At 38.6% G+C, this 18573-nt stretch overlaps 1 protein-coding gene across 1 annotated transcript in view; it reads right to left on the reverse strand.

Annotated features, from left to right (window-relative positions):
* Positions 1-18573, reverse strand: part of TTC27 (tetratricopeptide repeat domain 27) — a 100567-nt gene that overhangs the window by 72996 nt on the left and 8998 nt on the right. Inside the window, exons 5-7 of the mRNA XM_036334908.1 lie at positions 14553-14655; positions 3168-3332; positions 768-901 (exon numbers count right to left, since the gene is read on the reverse strand). Of these exons, the coding sequence (XP_036190801.1) occupies positions 768-901; positions 3168-3332; positions 14553-14655 (402 nt within the window). The remainder of the gene's footprint in view (positions 1-767; positions 902-3167; positions 3333-14552; positions 14656-18573) is intronic.

The raw sequence follows: 18573 nt of genomic DNA on the forward strand, positions 1-18573 counted from the left end.
CCCAGCTCTATCTACAAGATTTTAAGAAACAGCACTGCAACCTTCAAGAACCATTGATGAGAGAAACACAGAAATTGGGCTGCTGCTTAGTTTCCATGGAAACAATGCCTCTTCCTCAGGACTAGCACCCTTCAAAGGGCCGGCTGGCAGGTGCACAGCACACCCTGGTGGCCATCCCTTTTCAACACAGGCCTTTCATAATTTTTAAAAGGGAGCTACATATGTAAGTTTTAAGTTTTCTAAATGCCACACTTAAGAGATTAAGCAAAGAAAAAAAGAAAGACTTATGGACACAGACAAAAGTATGATGGTTCAGAGGGAAAGGGAGGTGTGGGAAGTGGAGGAGGGTACAAGAGGGATAAATGGTGATGGAAGGAGACCTGACTTACTGTGTTGGTAAACACAATACAATATACAGATGATGTACGGTAGCATTGTATACCTGAAACCTATATAATTTTATTAACCAGTGTCACCGCAATAAATTCAATAAGAAAAGTTTAGCCCAACCGGCGTGGCTCTATGGTTGAACATCGACCTATGAACCAGGAAGTCATGGTTTAAATCCCGATCAGGGCACATGACCCGGTTGCACACTCCATTCCCAGTGGGGGGCTTGCAGGAGGCAGCCAATCAATGATTCTCTCTCATCGATGTTTCTATCTCTCCATCCTTCTCTCTCTCTAAAAATCAACAAAATACATATATACATGCATATGTGTATATATACTTTTTAAATATATTAAATAACTCAGGATCCTCCTCACCTTAGTTAAATGTTCCTGAGGAGTCGGAGCTGGACTGAATTCTCCATCTGAAAATGCATCCCCTTCCCTTCTTACATCTACAATAAGCTGTGCCACATAATTTTCCTGGAACCGAGTCCTTTTGCCCAAAGCACCTGAAAAAAATATAAAATTATATTCATTGATTTGTCGATCAGACCTACTGTTCAATCATAAAGAGCAATTTTCAGAGTGCTTTAGAGTTTATAAAGTGTTTCTCCATTTCACAAGGAGAAACCTAAGTTTCAGTGATGATTTTAAATGACGTATCCTATATAATAAAGAGCTAATATACTAATTAGACCGGACAGCAGAACAACCATCCGGATGACCTTCCGGACGAAGCTAGGGCTGCAAGGGCCGAGCTCGGTGCACGAATTTCGTGCATCGGGCCTCTAGTAAAGTTATAAAGCCAATAAGCAATGGGGCCAGAATTCAAACCCAGGATTTCTGCCAATAGATTACACATCACACTATCAACATCCTCAAAAGAGTAACTCATTAAGTGCCGTAGGGAGAAGAAATGTTATCATCTCCATATGACAGATGAAAACATGGAGGTTCTGAGATACAGTCACTTGCTCAGTATCAGAGCCAGAGCTTAAAGCCAGGTTTTCAGATTCTAAATCCCAGTCTCTCTATCTGGCTTCAGGAGACATCAAACCTTTTTTCATTTTGTAACTGAACTAACTTGCTGCAGAATAGCTTTAAGAGAAGCAAAAGTTCTCACATCCATTTCCTGGTAAGAGTCAGATTACAAAGATCCTTGATAACCAAGGCCAGTCTAAGAAGTCTGGACTTTATTCTGCTCTGAGTCTGGCTCTAAGTTATACCTTTTAAACATGTTACACTAAAAACTGCTACTGATGCCGAAACCGGTTTGGCTCAGTGGATAGAGCGTCGGCCTGCAGACTGAAAGGTCCCAGGTTCAATTCCGGTCAAGGGCATGTACCTGGGTTGTGGGCACATCCCCAGTAGGAGATGTGCAGGAGGCAGCTGATCAATGTTTCTCTCTCATCGATGTTTCTAACTCTCTATCTCTCTCCCTTCCTCTCTGTAAAAAAAATCAATAAAAATATATTTTAAAAAAATAAATAAAATAAATAAATAAAAACTGCTACTGAGATGGTCCAACACAGCTTACAATATTTATAGTAAGGTTATAGCTAATAGAAAAATAATCTGAATCTCCTTTTATATTTGTGAGTACCACATTTGTATTTTTAAGTTCATCACTCTTAACTTGGAAAAAATTGTGAACACTAGGCAGTAAACACATCAACAGTTAAAGGTGACCATATAAGGCACTAAACTATTTTTCAAGTGGTCCAAAAAAAGTCTCCTAAATCCACAATATTCAAAATCATAATCTCTGAAACTAACCTCACAAGTTATATTACATATAACTATATTTTCAAACACAGACAAGACTTCAACTTGCTCACGGCCATTGTTCCAAAAATTGTAAACTGGATATTTAATAATTTTCTCTACACAAACAGTGATAAAAGATGGCTAGGATCCTAGACAGGCCACAAAGTCATATTTAACTCATAATATACATGAAGGATTTTGTTATGTAGCTCAATAAGAAATACAGAGTTTGGAGGCTAAGAATGGACCTTAGAGATAATCTAGACCCAGCCTATGGAGGACATAACAAGTTCAATCATTTCAATACTCACAGATTGGGAGTCACTGTCAGGTATGCTGAGCCCAAGTTCAACAGGTATAAATAGTGTGTCGAGTGGTGATGTCTGACTGTCATTAATGTATTCAATACTGAATGCCAATTACATTGTGAGACACTAGGGACAGAGCGATACATAAAAAGAAACCAATGTTTCTTATTTGGTATTCAGAAGAAACACAGAGGTTTTAGGAGAAATTCTGTAATTTACTTATTCACTCAGCAAATGTTTATTGAGTGCCTACTCTATGCCAGATAGTGTTGTAAGGCACTGAATAAACACCTAATCAACAGTCAAAAATTTGGTCTTAAGGAATACAAAAAAAGCAGGATAGAAACCATAGATGGACATTTACAAGGAAGGGCAATGTAGGAAGGCCAAACCAAACTTGGGAATCAGGAGGGAGGAGTTGAAAGTTCCTTTGTGTCCTCCCTGGCTTCTATACTACTAGCATGTGTCTAACTAGATTAGGAAATAAATGGGCATCTTCAGGAATAAAAAATATACATAATTTCAAGTCTGTTGTAAAACTATGAATTTTTAAAATAAAATCTTTAAAATCCATTTTTGTAAAGCAAAGAATAGGACATAGAAAATCAAATACAACCAAACAATATAGCCAAATTGCCAATGTATATATTAGTTTTATCAAAAAAATTAATCAATTAGCCACAAAAAATAAAAGTCTTACCTGTCAAATCAATTTGTAATTTGCTGATGTCTTTAGCAATGCTGAACTGATCTTTTGCTTTTTTATATTCATAATAATATAAAAATATATATGCACATTCCAGATGGAACTGAATAGCCAAATATCGACCTGAATCATCTACAAACAGATGTTCTAGCTTCATCACTACAAGACAAAAGATAAACATGAAAAACTATGATGAGAATAAAATTATGTTAATGAGTAAAATGTTGAGTCCATAATATGTGAAGTATATATTACATTAGTCCTGCTCTTAAAGAATTTTAAATCCGGAAGATAAGGAATTCATATAATAGTTCACAGCTAAAATTTGCTGAGTACTTGTATGTTCCAAGCAGAAAGCTAAAGACACTACATACGTTACCTCCTTTACTCCAAACAATCCTAGAAGATACGATTCATAGCCTGCTCTTTCTTGTTTTAGAGTGCTTGCCTGCACCATATGATTCATAACCCTGTTCCTTCTTGTTTTAGAGTGCTTGTCTGCATCTTGCTATTAAAAAAATATGACAACACAAGGTGTTGATACAAAGTACAAATGAATCTATGAAGAGCTAAACAATACAAAAAGTCTGATGAAGAGATCAGCTTACAATTTCCTCACAAAGAATGTAAATTTCTCCCTTAGAAGAAAGGGAGAGCTCTTCCCAAAAGCAGCCTGACGTGACCTCTGAAAATGGTCCAGTACTCATTTGACCCAGAAAACCCCACAAAATCACGCAAATCAAGAGGTTCAAATGTTCGTGTTCACTTTAAGAACACTCAAGAAGCTGCCCAATGCCTTGCTTCAGGGTATGTATATCCCAAAAGCCACCAAATAGCTGAAGGATGTCCCTTTACAGAAGCAATGTGTGCCATTATGTCCTTACACTGGTGGAGCTGGTGGGTGCCCAGGCCAAACAGTGGGGCTGGGCATAGGATGGTGACCCAAAAAGAGTGCTGAATTTTTGCTGCACATGCTTGAAAATGCAAAGAGTAATGTTGAATTAAGGGTTTGGATGTAGCTTCTCTGGTAATTGAGCACATCCAAGTGAACAAAGCTCCCAAGATGTGGTGCAGAATTTACAGAGCTTATGGGTGGATTAACCTGTACATGAGCTCTCCCTGCCACGTGGAGATGATCCTACTGAAAAAGAGCAGCCTGTTCCTAAACTAGAAGAAACAACTGTAAAATTACCTCTTCCCCACCCTGTATTATAGATAAGTCCCTTATCAGGTATATCATTTGCAAATATTTCCTCCTATCCTGTAAGTTGTCTTTTCACTTTCTTGATCGTATCATTCAAAAGAAAAGCTTTTTTTAATTTTAAAGAAGTCTATAGTCATCACCCTTTAAAGTTAAAAAAAACTTTGTAATACTTTAAGCAATAAAATTTAAAAAAAAAAAGTTAAAAAAAAAAGTCTAAATTATTTTTTTCTTTTGTTACTCAAGCTTTTTAAAAAATATATTTTTATTGATTTCAGAGAGGGAGAGAGAGATATATAGAAACATCACTGATGAGAAAGAATAACTGATTGGCTACCTCCTGCATGCCCCCTACTGGGGATCGAGCCCACAACCCGGGCATGTGCCCTTGACCCGGGATCCTTCAGTCTGCAGGTCAACACTCTATCCACTGAGCCAAACCAGCCAGGGCATTACTCAAGCTTTTGATGTGGTATCTAAGAATCCATTGCTAAATTTGACGTCATGAAGATTTACCCCTATATTTTCTCCTGAAAGTTTTATAGTTTCAGCTCTTATATTCAGGTATCTGACCCATTTTGATTTAACTTTTTGTATATGATGTAAGGTAAGGGTTCAATTTTATTCTTGTGCATGTAATTACCCAGGAGCCCCAACACCATTTGTTGAAAAGACTATTCTTTCCCCATTAAAACATTTAATATGTAGAATAAAGCAAGTAATTATGTTATCATTGTTAGGAACAAGACTTTCAGTTTACGAAGAGAAGGATACAAGTATCAGTCAAACACAGAAACATCTTGCAAAGTTAATTTTTTGTTCAAACTATAAGAGAAAGTTTATTTACAATGACACAGAGGTAGAAGAAGTGAGCTGTAGAAGGAACGGGCTCAGGAAATGAGTTACCCAGGAAAAAAAAAGGATCCTTGAAGCTTAGGGGAGAGAGGGAGGGAGGGAGAGAGGGGGGGAGGGAGGGAGGGAAGCCTTGAGAGACAGAGAGACCTTGAGAGATGAGAGGAGGAGGAAAGGCTTGGTTGGAATGAGCAGATATTTAGCAATCCTTTGATGGCTATCACCACCAAGATGGAAATCCAATGTCCTAGTGATCCAAGGTCTAGTTCAACCTGACACACAACCCCTCACATCTGCTCCTGCAATTCCCAAACACAGACATTCCAAGTCTCCCTGCCTCTCTTTGTACATACTGTATACCCTAGTCCAACTTCTCCACCTAATAAATTCTCACTGGTTCTTAAAAAGTCAGTTCAAACATCAAACACTTTGCGGGGGAGGAGAACCAAGATGGCGGCATAGGTTAACGCCGGAGTTTGCTGCTTTGAACAACTACTTCAAAAGTGAAACTAAAAGACGGAAGGGACATCACCCAGAACCACAGGAACGCTGGCTGAGTGGAAGTCCTACAACTAGGAGGAAAGAGAAACGCATACGGACACTCAGAGGAGGCGCAGTGCTGAAGTCAAATTCTGAGGTGCGGAGTGCTCGAGCGGGCTGGCGGCGGAGGGCGCGGTTGGCGTTTTCAATCAGGAGGGAGTCGCAGACTCTGAGCTCCAGATCCGGGCGAGTCTTTAGCGACCCAGACTCAAACGGGAGAAGCGGGACTGTCTGGCTTTGGTCAGAGCGAGTGCAGCTTTCTCTCCGAGCTTTGCAGCGGGTGCTGGGACTCAGAGAGGCAGAGCCCCTGGGGACAGGACTGAGAGCCGCCATAACTGCTCTCTCCGGCCCACCCTGTTGATCCTGTGCGACCCGCCCCGCCCAAGCCCTGCACACAAGCATTTGCCGGATAGCCTCAGGCAAAGGCTAGATTAGCACCTCCCTAGAGGACAGAAGTTCTCTCACTGCTGACACAGCTGATTCTCATAGCCACCTGGCCTGGAGGTCAAACCCTCCCTGGTATTAGCTACAACAATCAAGGTTTAATTATAAGACTGCGAACAAAGACCACTAGGGGGTGCACCAAGGAAGCATAAAAAATGCGGAGACAAAGAAACAGGACAAAATTGTCAATGGAAGATATAGAGTTCAGAACCACACTTTTAAGGTCTCTCAAGAACTGTTTAGAAGCCGCTGATAAACTTAATGAGATCTACAAGAAAACTAATGAGACCCTCGATGCTATATTGGGGAACCAACTAGAAATTAAGCATACACTGACTGAAATAAAGAATATTATACAGACTCCCGACAGCAGACCAGAGGAGCGCAAGAATCAAGTCAATGATTTGAAATGCGAGGAAGCAAAAAACACCCAACCAGAAAAGCAAAATGAAAAAAGAATCCAAAAATGCGAGGATAGTGTAAGGAGCCTCTGGGACAGCTTCAAGCGTACCAACATCAGAATTATAGGGGTGCCAGAAGATGAGAGAGAGCAAGATCTTGAAAACCTATTTGAAGAAATAATGACAGAAAACTTCCCCCACCTGGTGAAAGAAATGGACTTACAGGTCCAAGAAGCGCGGAGAACCCCAAACAAAAGGAATCCAAAGAGGACCACACCAAGACACATCATCATTAAAATGCCAAGAGCAAAAGACAAAGAGAGAATCTTAAAAACAGCAAGAGAAAGAAACTCAGTTACCTACAAGGGAATACCCATACGACTGTCAGCTGATTTCTCAACAGAAACTTTGCAGGCCAGAAGGGAGTGGCAAGAAATATTCAAAGTGATGAATACCAAGAACCTACAACCAAGATTACTTTATCCAGCAAAGCTATCATTCAGAATTGAAGGTCAGATAAAGAGCTTCACAGATAAGGAAAAGCTAAAGGAGTTCATCACCACCAAACCAGGATTATATGAAATGCTGAAAGGTATCCTTCCTTTAAGAAGAGGAAGAGGAAGAAAAAGGTAAAGATACAAATTATGAACAACAAACATGCATCTATCAACAAGTGAATCTAAGAATCAAGTGAATAAATAATCTGATGAACAGAATGAACTGTTGATTATAATACAATCAGGGACATAGAAAGGGAATGGACTGACTATTCTTGGGGGGGGAAAGGGGTGTGGGAGATGCGGGAAGAGACTGGACAAAAATGGTGCACCTATGGATGAGGACAGTGGGTGGGGAGTGAGGGTGGAGGGTGGGGCGGGAACTGGGAGGAGGGGAGTTATGGGGGGGGAAAAAGAGGAACAAATGTAATAATCTGAACAATAAAGATTTAATTAAAAAAAAAATAAAAAAAAATTTAAAAAATTTAAAAAAAAAAATTAAAAAAAAAAACACTTTGCGAAGCCTTCGCTGATCTCTCAAGTTTAGACTAATCACATACTTTCCTTCATTCCTTCCTCTTTATGCCTTTTTCTTCCTATATTCTAGCACCTATCCCAGTGAGTTCACTGACATCCCCAGCACCTAGCACAGTGACTGGAACACAGCAAGCATTAAAAAAATACATATGTATTTTTACTAAATATCAAATATGGCAGGCAACAGAAAGGCACAAATAAAACTGGGAATAATTGAAGATTTTTCCTATTAAAAAAAATGGCATGATGAAATTGCTATCTAGGAAAACCAATCCAGTACTGATGTATATGGACAAGGAACAAAGGGTGAAAAAGAGCCTACAGGGGAGGTGCAATCTTTCGGGCATGAAGTAATAACGACAGTGGCCTTAAGTAACTGGAGGGCTGGCCATGCAGGACTAGACCTATCCCACCATCTCCGCTGCTCCACAGCAGTGCAGTTCACTAAGTCACTGGTGATGACGTAAGTATTTTATAGCTACACTCTCCAAAATGATAGCCATTAGCGCCACCTGGTCTCTGAGCACTTGAAATGTGGCTAGTGAAACTGAGGAACTCAAGTCTTTAATTCATTTATTTCACTTCATTTTATTTTAAATAGTCACGTGTGGCTAGTAGCCACTCTATTGGACCGGAGCTCTAGCTAGCAATTGTGGCAAAATAGCAGATATTTTAAATTAATAAAAGGAAGCACTTTGTAGCAATTATTGATCCTAAAAATGGAGTGGACTCCCTCTCAAGAGTCATCTTGGAAAGAGGAGATGACTTTTTTCGATACAATTTTCCAACAGATTACAGCATTAGGAATGGGTGGAATGATGGCCTACAAAGAATCAAATTATTTCCGTCTGGAAAAGATTCAAAGATCATTTTTACATGGAAGAGAACCTTGGTTTGGAAGTTAGATAAGTTACCTGAGGTCACACAGGGAGTCAATGACAGATTAGCAACTAAAAGCCAGATCTTAAAACACTATGTTCTGTTAATTTTCTCGTCTGTGACAATTTCATGGGAATGCATATGTAAAATGTCATCAATTGTATACTTTAAATGAGACTTATTATAGGTTAATTATACTTTTAAAACTCTGTTTAAAAAAGCACACTATACCCACCACACCCATACTACCCTATGTCAACTCTTTAGCATCATCTCGTAAGAGTTATTGAGGATAAATTAGTTAATATATTTAAAGATTAGAACAGAGCTTGGTATAGAGTAAGCACTACAGAAATGTTAACTGCACTATCACTATTAGATACTAGAATTCTGCCCTACTGACCATTCTGGAGAACTGTAATTAGAATCAGAAACTCCAGATCATAGTTCTGGTTCTTGGACAGTCTCTCTGAGTCTCAATTCTTTGTAAATGAGTTAGTTAACTGGACAAAATAATCTCTAAAGCAGCAGTCGCCAACCAGTGGTCGCAGACAATGGTGGTCTGTGAGGTCTTAAAGGTTGGCAACCGCTGCTCTAAAGGCCCTTTCCAAATGAAAGATTTCAGAAGTGGACTAGGATAAGAGTTGTAGAAAGAGAAAAGAAGGATGGATATGGGGATTCTTAGGGAAGAACTGATAAGATTTAAGAACTGGCTAGGTATACAGAATGAAGGAAAACAATGAATCAACTATGAACACAAAGTTTTGAGCTTTGGATGACTCAAGGTTTAAATAAAAAGAAGAATATGTTGATGCAACAGAAGTACATTTATTGTTTTAACAAGTCAGTAAGTACATGAAAATGAATATTCATGACCTTCTAAATCAAACCCTCAACCAGGACATTTAAAACATATGCTAAAATCAAAATCTGTTCTCATGAGAGAATGTGAATGCTGTGTTAAAATGAAATCCCTATGGATAATTATAATTAGACTAGAGGCCTGGTGCATGAAATTTGTGCACTGGAGGGGGGGTGAGGGGAAAGAGTGGGTCTCTCAGCAGGGCCTGCGCCCTCTCGCAGTCTGGGAGCCCTCGAGGGTTGTCCAACTGATGGTAGTCGGACATCCTTAGCGCTGTCGCAGAGGCTGGAGAGGCTCCCACCACCTGCCACTGCTGCTGCGCTAGCTAGCCATGAGCCTGGCTTCTGGCAGAGTGGTGCTCCCCCTGTGGGAGCGCACTGACCACCAGGGGCGAACTCCTGCATTGAGCATCTGCCCCCTGGTGGTCAGTGCATGTCATAGTGACCAGTCAGTCTACCGTCCAGTCAATTTGAATATTAGCCTTTTATTATATAGGATAACCATATTTAGCATGATTAATAACATTCATTCTAAAGTATCAAATTATTTTACAAATAAACGCATACATCAGTCACCAAGAAACTAATCTCTTGAACTCTTTGAATGTGGGAACAATCTGACCCTAGAGTCACACAACTGCCTGTAGATGTCACAACAGAACCCTTCAACAAAGCATTTTAACCTGTTTTCTCTTAGACAGTGACTTCTTCATGAGCTCATCTTCAAACAGCTAAACTGCAATATTATGGCTCATGCATTTTCAGTATCAAAGCCTACAATAAATGGTTGTGCATCCCTAAGCAGTGTTTAGAGAACCATGGTTTCATAAGTGTGACATCCAAGAGTGCTTAACATGGTGCTGAGAGACAAACTCCTCAAGATTCCAACTTACTCCTTCATAGACGGGATCAGTCCAGCTGACACTCTGATGCACTCTATTCCACTACATCGTACTGATGCAACATTCTTGGACCAAAAGATAAAGATCACAGTTGCTGATAATATACTTGCTCTGTTTCATAGACTGCAAAAAAATCCTTCCAACTTTCTGATGATCCCTCAAGAGCAACATTTCAAATATAATATTCTTCCCTGGACACTGAACAGTATTTCAGTTATAACTGACTGCTTGGTTAACACTTGAGTCAAATCCTAGAACAAAACATTTTTTAAATAAAATTGTTTATGAAACGTTGTAGTTTAAGACTATCTACAGCCCAATTTATGACTAGATAACATGAAAAATGTCGTTGATTAGCCTAGAATAGCAACATAAAAAATTCTGAGTTGTAAGGCAAAGCAAATGATATGCTACAATACACTGCAGAAAGGAACTCAGACCACTTGGGGAATGAGTCAGTTACAGTCATATTTTCCAATATCTTAGTTATTAAGCCTTTCTGTTCAGAAACTTAACTTTACCTCTTAGAATTCCCTCTAAAATACACCATTGTGGTTCCTGCCTTTAAAAATAGCACATAAAGAAGATATGTTCTTCTTTTCTTAATAAAGAGTTATCATTATGAACATTAGCCAGAGATATGGTAAAGAGACAGCCATTAATGTAGACTTACATAATATAGAATAAATCTGCACCAATGGCTATACCAAACTTCATTTCCTTAAAAAAAAAAAAAAAAACTGCCAGTGATACCTTAGTTTTTGTTCATTTACAAATTTTCCATGAAAGTATAATAAAACATAGGAAACTGTATAATATCCTATGCAGTAGGCTGTAACTACCTTTTTAAAAATTAAATAGGAGCTGAATCCTGATGCCATCCTCCTCCAAATGTTTTCAATAACCTATGGGAAAAAATCAACTTTTCCCCCATGACTTTCAATGACATTCAGCTAGCTCATCCCTGAAAACTTTACCCAATTTATTAACTAGCTGCTTACCCGCCCCACCCCGACACACACACACACACACACACACTCTCATTTCTCGCTTGCACAAAGTTTGTTTACAGAGTGTCTCTTACTTTAAAAATATGCAAAGACATGGGGGGAGACATAGTCTACACTCTACACATTTTCATCTCACTAAAAACAGAAAGAGGACAAGACATATCTGCTAAACAGGCATCAGGTTTCAGTTTTCTCCAAGTCCCACTTGACATTCCATTTTGAAGAGAATGCCATACCTAGGCAACACCATTATGAAATGATTCAAAGTACCACATGGTATCTGGATAGGATCAATTTTCTCATACTTCTATAATATTTTACATTTTAAAAATTTCTTATACAGAAATTAAATTAGGTCAAATCTGCAATTGAGATGGAGGACTAATAGAAAGAGTTCCCCCTAAAAAGTACATATAGACCCCTAGATGGCTTGGCTCAGTGGATACAACATGTTCAGAAGATAACCAATGTGTCTCTCACATCAATGTTTCTCTCTCTCTCTCTCTCTCTCTCCCTCTCTCCGTCTCTCTCCCTCCCTCCCTCCTTTCCTCTCTCTCTCTCTCTCCCCCTTCTTCCATTCTGCTCTTTCTAAAAACTGATGGAAAAATAGCCTCGGTGGAAAAATATCCTTGGTTGAGGATTAATAGAAAGGAAAAAATGTTAGCTACCAGCCCTGGCTATGTAGTTCAGTTGATTGAGCATCATCCTGTACACCGAATGGTTGCTGATCTGATTCCCAATCAGGGCACATACACAGGTTGCAGGTTCGATCCCTGGTTTGGGGTGCTATGGGAAGCAACCAATCGATGTTTCTCACATCGATGTTTCTCTCTCTCTAAAAATCAGATTAAAAAAAAGAATCAACCAATGAATGCATAAGTGGAACAACAAATATATGTTCCTCTCTCTCAAATAAATAAATCAACTAATCTGCTACTAAATGTCAGGTTTAAATCCAGTGGCAGAGAATAGCTGTCATCAACAAATCAACAAACGACAAGTCCTGGAGAGGATGCTGAGAAAAAGGAACCCGCTTGCTGGTGGGAATGCAGACTGGTGCAACCACTGTGGAAAACAGTATGGAGTTTCCTCAAAAAATTAAAAATGGAACTCCCATTTGACCCAGTAATCCCACTTCTAGGAACATATCCCAAGAAATCAGAAACACCAATCAGAAAGAATTATATGCACTTCTATGTTCATAGCAGCACAATTTACAATAGCTATGATTGGAAACACCTAAATGCCCATCAGCAGATAAATGGATTAAAAGACTGTGGTACTGCCCTGACGCGTTTGGCTCAGTGGATAGAGCATCAGCCTGTGGACTGAAGGGTCCAAGGTTTGATTCCGGTCAAGGACATATACTTTGGTTTCGGGCACATCCCCAGTAGGGGGTGTTCAGGAGGCAGCTGATCAATGTTTCTCTCTCATCTAACTCTCTATCCCTCTCCCTTTCTCTCTGTAAAAAATCAATAAAATATATTTTTAAAAAAACAAACTGTGGTACATCTATACAATGGAATGCTACACTGCTGTAAAAAAGAAGGAACTCTTACCATTTGCAACAGCATGGATAGACCTGGAGAGCATTATGCTAAGTGAAATAAGCCAGTTGGAGAAAGATAAATATCACATGATCTCACTCACTTGTGGAATGTAATGAACAACATAAACTGATGAACCAAAATAGAGCCAGAGAAAAAAATATTTTAGAATATAATAGAAGAAATCCTGTTATTTGCAGATTTTTAATATTTCCTACAACTTTTGTGATACTATACTATGTTAATACAGTTTTGGTAATATTATATTTAAAATCTTTTTTCTTGAACTATTAACTTTTATTGCATGTAATATTATATTTAAAATTGTTTTTCTTGAAATACTAATGTTTATTGCATGTAACAATAAATAAGTAAATCCAGTGGCAGAATAAAAAAAATTTTAAATATACAAAGTTGAAGCTCAGAACAAATACTTTTTTTAACATAAAGAAAGGTGTATTTATTTTATTATTATTATTTATTTTAATCCTCACCCAAGGATACTTTTTCCATTTTTTTTAGAGAGAGTAGAAAGGAGGGGGAGAGGCAGAGAGAGACACATCGACTGGTTGCCTCCTGCACACACTCCGACCAGAGGCCGGGGATTGAGCCTGCAACTGAGGTACAGGCCCTTGACTGGAATCAAACCTGCAACCCTTCCATCCAAGGGCCAACACTCAAACCACTAAGTCAAACTGCCTGGGGCAGAATACTGGTAAATACTTTTTAATAGAGACAAAGTTTATTCTAAAATGCCCTTGCTCGTTCCATAGCCTTATATTACCTAAAGTCCTGGAAAAATATAAACCAAGTCCTAATATAAACAGCATAAATGAATCAGTTATTATAGATTATTAAAATCTATAGTATTATAGATTCAAATATCTTCCTTATTGAGTCATATATAGATGGTTCACTTTATCTAATATTAGCATATACTTATGTATTTCTGTCCTAGAACAAAATAAAAACTTGAGAAATTAGTTTCAACTGATCACCTAGCTTACTATATTTATTACTGCACAAATTAATGTCCTGTCTAGTGTATCTGATCGACCTTTGTCTAATCACTGGGTTGTACACCTGAAATTAATATTATATGTCAACTGTAATTGAAAAATAAAAAATAATTTCAAAAAATCAATTTTAAAAGAAGAAAACAATAATAAAACAAAATGTAAAAATGTCTCTCTATCCACTGTCACCCTCAATAAAAAGTATTTTCCACCAAAAGTTTTAAAAAAAGAAAGCTTTTCTTCATGTACTTAATAGGATATAGGATACATAATTTCCTATTCTGCACGCAAGTTGGCACAATTTACTCCAGTTTGAGTTAAGGATTTTTTAATAAAGGAAGCTTACGCTTGTTTTTACTCTTGCAAAAAGACCTCTTAAATTAAAGAACAGAGGAAAATATTAAAATACCTTTAAGCAATTCATGATAAAATCACGGTGACTTGCACAGAACAAATCATTCCTTTTAAGTAGGTAACATAAATGATAATTGCCTTTTTAAAAAAAAAAAAAAATGTAAAAATAAAACAAGTTCTATAATCTGACACCCTAATAATTTAATATTCCACCTCCAGAAAAAAAAAGAAACAACCTCAAATAAAGTCACTATTACCTATCAAAGGATAAGCTAAAAAGGAATGTCTCAGCCAAGAAATTAAAAATGGAGTTACATGCCCACATCCATGCTACATACCTTGATCAATACAACCTTCGGCAAGAGCAAAAAGCTGAGGTGAGCGTTCCTCAAGCAACTGCTGGTGAACATTCACACACCTCAAAGTCCACCAAGGCAAGCTCTAGAAAAAAAAAGCACCATGTATGTTGAAATAAAGGGACCCTTTGCAAAATATCTTTTACATTAATTGAAATGAATTTTTTTTACATTTGTGAAATTGACCTTACTCAATAAGCTTCCCAATCCACTGCTGTGTCTTCAGTAATAATACTCAAATCCGCTTCTACATCTTCCACAAGAACATCCCTCTCCTCTGTTCTCTCAAAGCCTGTTCTTTTCAGTCCACACCATTTCAAACCCACCATATCCCCCACTGAAATGTCTGCTGCAACCACACTGTTTTTTGTCAGCACCAACAGTTCCAGGAGGCCTCCCGCAAGAACCTCCGAAGGCAGTGGTTCTCAACCTTCTGGCCCTTTAAATACAGTTCCTCATGTTGTGACCCAACCATAAAATTATTTTCGTTGCTACTTCATAACTATAATGTTGCTACTGTTATGAATCGTCATGTAAATATCTGATAGGCAGGATGGTCTTAGGCGACCCCTGTGAAAGGGTCGTTCGACCGACAAAGGTGTTGCGACCCACAGGTTGAGAACCGCTGTCCTAAGGGGAGCTTGGCCAGTATGGCTCAGTGGATTGAGCATGGTCCCATGCAGCAAGAGGTCATTGGTTCGATTCCCAATCAGGGCACATGCCCGGGTTGCAGGCCCCAGTTAGGGGGCTTGCAGGAGGTAGCCAATCGATGTTTCTATCTCTCTCTCCTTCTCCCTTGCTCTCTCTCTAAAATCAATAAAAACATATTATTAAAAAAAAAAAAAAAAAAGAGCCCTAACCAGTTTGGCTCAGTGGATAGAGCATCAGCCTGCCGACTCAAGGGTCCCAGGTTCAATTCTGGTTAAGGGCATGTGCCTTGGTTGTGGGCACATCCCCAGTAGGAGGTGTGCGAGAGGCAGCTGATGAATGTTTCTCTCTCATCGATGTTTCTATCTCTCTATCCCTCTCCCTTCCTCTCTGTAAAAAGTCAATAAAATATATATTTTTAAAAAAAAAGGACCTCCAGGGGGGTACGGGGTGGTCATTTTCCTTCATTTACACTCCCAGCATATACTTGTACCTCCCTTTTCAAGCACACTCCACTGTGATCCTGTATGTCACCCCTAGCTTTCGGTGTTGTCCACCATTTACCCAACAAGATGAGAAATCATGTCTTACTCATCTCTGTATCTTCCCCAAAGCAATGTGTTTTGCACAAACTACCAAGTAAGAAATACACTGGATTCATTCAGATATTGTCCAAAACCGGGACGTTCCCTCCCACACGTCTGTGAAACCTCTCCCATGACGCCCTGTCCCACTAGTGTGATGCACTCTGGGCTCTCACTTCTGAGCTTCTAAACTGCTCCTAGAAGTTAGACCACATTGGACAGCTCTTGTTTTTCAATTGTACAACTCTACCTAATCCATACATTTTTTGAGGGTAAAGACTGCATTTTATACATTGTCTTGACTAATTCACAGGCTAAGAACACAGTGGTTTTTTTCTCTCTTCTCTGATGCTTGTTCTTACTTATCAATACATCTTTATTTAAAAAAGAAAAAGAAAAACAACAAACAAGTGGCAATACATAAGCTAACACAGTGAAGAGTGAATATCTCTCTTCTGCTGCCCCAATGTCATCATTCTTTCTCAGAAAAATCCATGAGAAAGGCTCATATTCTTCTACATCTTCCTCTGAATGTGCGTGTGTGTACAAGTTCCATTTTTTATAGACGCACTAGAGGCCCGATGCACAAATTCATGCATGGGTGACAGGTCCCTCAGCCTGGCCAGCAATCAGGGCCAATTGGGGCCGGTGAGCCCAGGGGAGGGACTGCGGGAGGTTGGCCAGCTGTGGGAGTACACTGACCACCAGGGGGCAGCTCCTGCATTGAGCGTCTGCCCCCTGGTGGTCAGTGCATGTCATAGTGACCAGTCGACCGGTCAGTTGGTCGACTGGTCATAATGGTCACTTAGGCATATATATATATATATATATATATATATATATATATATACACATACATACAGATTAAAGTATTAAACATCATGTACTAGATTAGCCGTGGGCAAACTACAGCCCGCGGGCCGGATCCGGCTCGTTTGAAATGAATGAAACTAAAAAAAAAAAAAGGACCGTACCCTTTTATGTAATGATGTTTACTTTGAATTTGTATTAGTTCACACAAACACTCCATCCATGCTTTTGTTCCGGCCCTCCAGTCCAGTTTAAGAACCCATTGTGGCCCTTGAGTCAAAAAGTTTGCCCACCCCTACACTAGATCATCTAAATTAAAACTTATTTTGAATTATATTGTGTAAAGCTGTGAGAAATTAATTTTACTTTTTATAAAAAAGCAATAGCTACTAATGGGAGGTCATGCTTAATTACCAAGTTTTACTTGAACTTAACTTCTGCATTTGATTAAGAGGTAAAACTGCCTGGTTCCCCTTCTAAACTGCTGTACACCACAACAGCTGCAACAATGACACAATGACAAATGAATTTTGACTCTATGACATAATTCTTAATGTGGTTTCCTCCTTCCATGTAAGGAAAGATAGAATTATCTAACAGAAAGAAGTTTCACATCATTGTTAATGTAATTCACTGGGTGTTGCCTCATTCTGTTCCTATCAGTAAAGCTAATGAAGTCAGTGTACACATCAATTATCTGTTCCTTATCCTCTGTCAGCAATAAGTGAGTCAGGTTTGGCAGCAGAGTCTTTCCTTTTCTACATATGGGAATTTAGATAGATCCAAAGAGACTGCCTTTGTAAGAAAACATACACTGTAAGATGCTGAACTCTAAAAAATCAGATCTAGCCCAGCTGGTGTGTGGCTCAGTAGTTGAGCATTGACCTATCAACCAAAAATTCACGGTTTGATTCCCAGTCAGGCACATGCCCTGGTTGCAGGCTAGAATCTCAATGAGATATTGATGTTTCTATCTCTCTCTAGCTCTTTCTTCCTCTCTGAAATAAATAAAAAATATATACATATTTTTTTAATCAGATCTATAAAACTAATTCTTAACCCAAAATCTTTATATATAAGTGGGGTTGCAAAACAAATAAAGCATAGCTTATGTTCTACTAGAAAATAAAAGTGCCTTTTTCTATTTGCCAAGAATTGCTTAATAGAACATTTGAGTCATTCATAAATAAGAGAATTTGAAGCCTTGCTTTAGATGATTTCTAGATCCTGCCTCCTGATTACAGGGCTTACTACAGAATGTTCTGATGGAGAAGTCACACTAGTCAATAACCTCCTAGAAAGCAGGGGCATTCCTGTACTCAAAGACACCCAATAAATGCTTGCTGACTTACTCCATTTTATCAACAAGGGAACTGGAATTCAGAGAAATTAACTAGCATAAGGTTACACAGTTGTTAAGTGGCTGAGCCAGACAAACTGGTGTGATTTCAAAGCCAGGACTCTTTTCACTCCACATTTACATATTACTAGTATTATGTAATATTTCACAAGTTAGAGGGCAGAGGAAAATCATCTTTTACAGTTCCACAAAAATAATACTGCAATACACAACTTGATACATTTCCTAAGAGCCAACTTATTCAAAATTAATTCAAAAGATTAAAATTAACTTCGGTAAGTATGTTGTGCTTTGTAATCATTTTACCTTCATTTATTAAAGTCACTTTTAACATCATCATTTAGAGAGTAATGCATTCAAGACCCAAAGAGAAAAAAACTCGAATGTTTCAATTGAAAGGCCAGGTTTCAGCACAGAATGATCTTTGTTTTGCATAGCAATGTACAACAAGAAAACAGGGTTAAAAGCTGAAGGCAAAGTTAAGCACATGCCAAGAAATTCAGGTAACTTGTCTCTCCAACCCTAACAAGTATGATCACATGTTAACTTGTTCTGCTAGTTGCTGATAGTACATGTATCTTTATTCAAGTGATGCTTAACA

This window comes from Myotis myotis, unplaced genomic scaffold, assembly GCF_014108235.1.
Source record: "Myotis myotis isolate mMyoMyo1 unplaced genomic scaffold, mMyoMyo1.p scaffold_m19_p_14, whole genome shotgun sequence".
NCBI lineage: Eukaryota > Metazoa > Chordata > Mammalia > Chiroptera > Vespertilionidae > Myotis > Myotis myotis.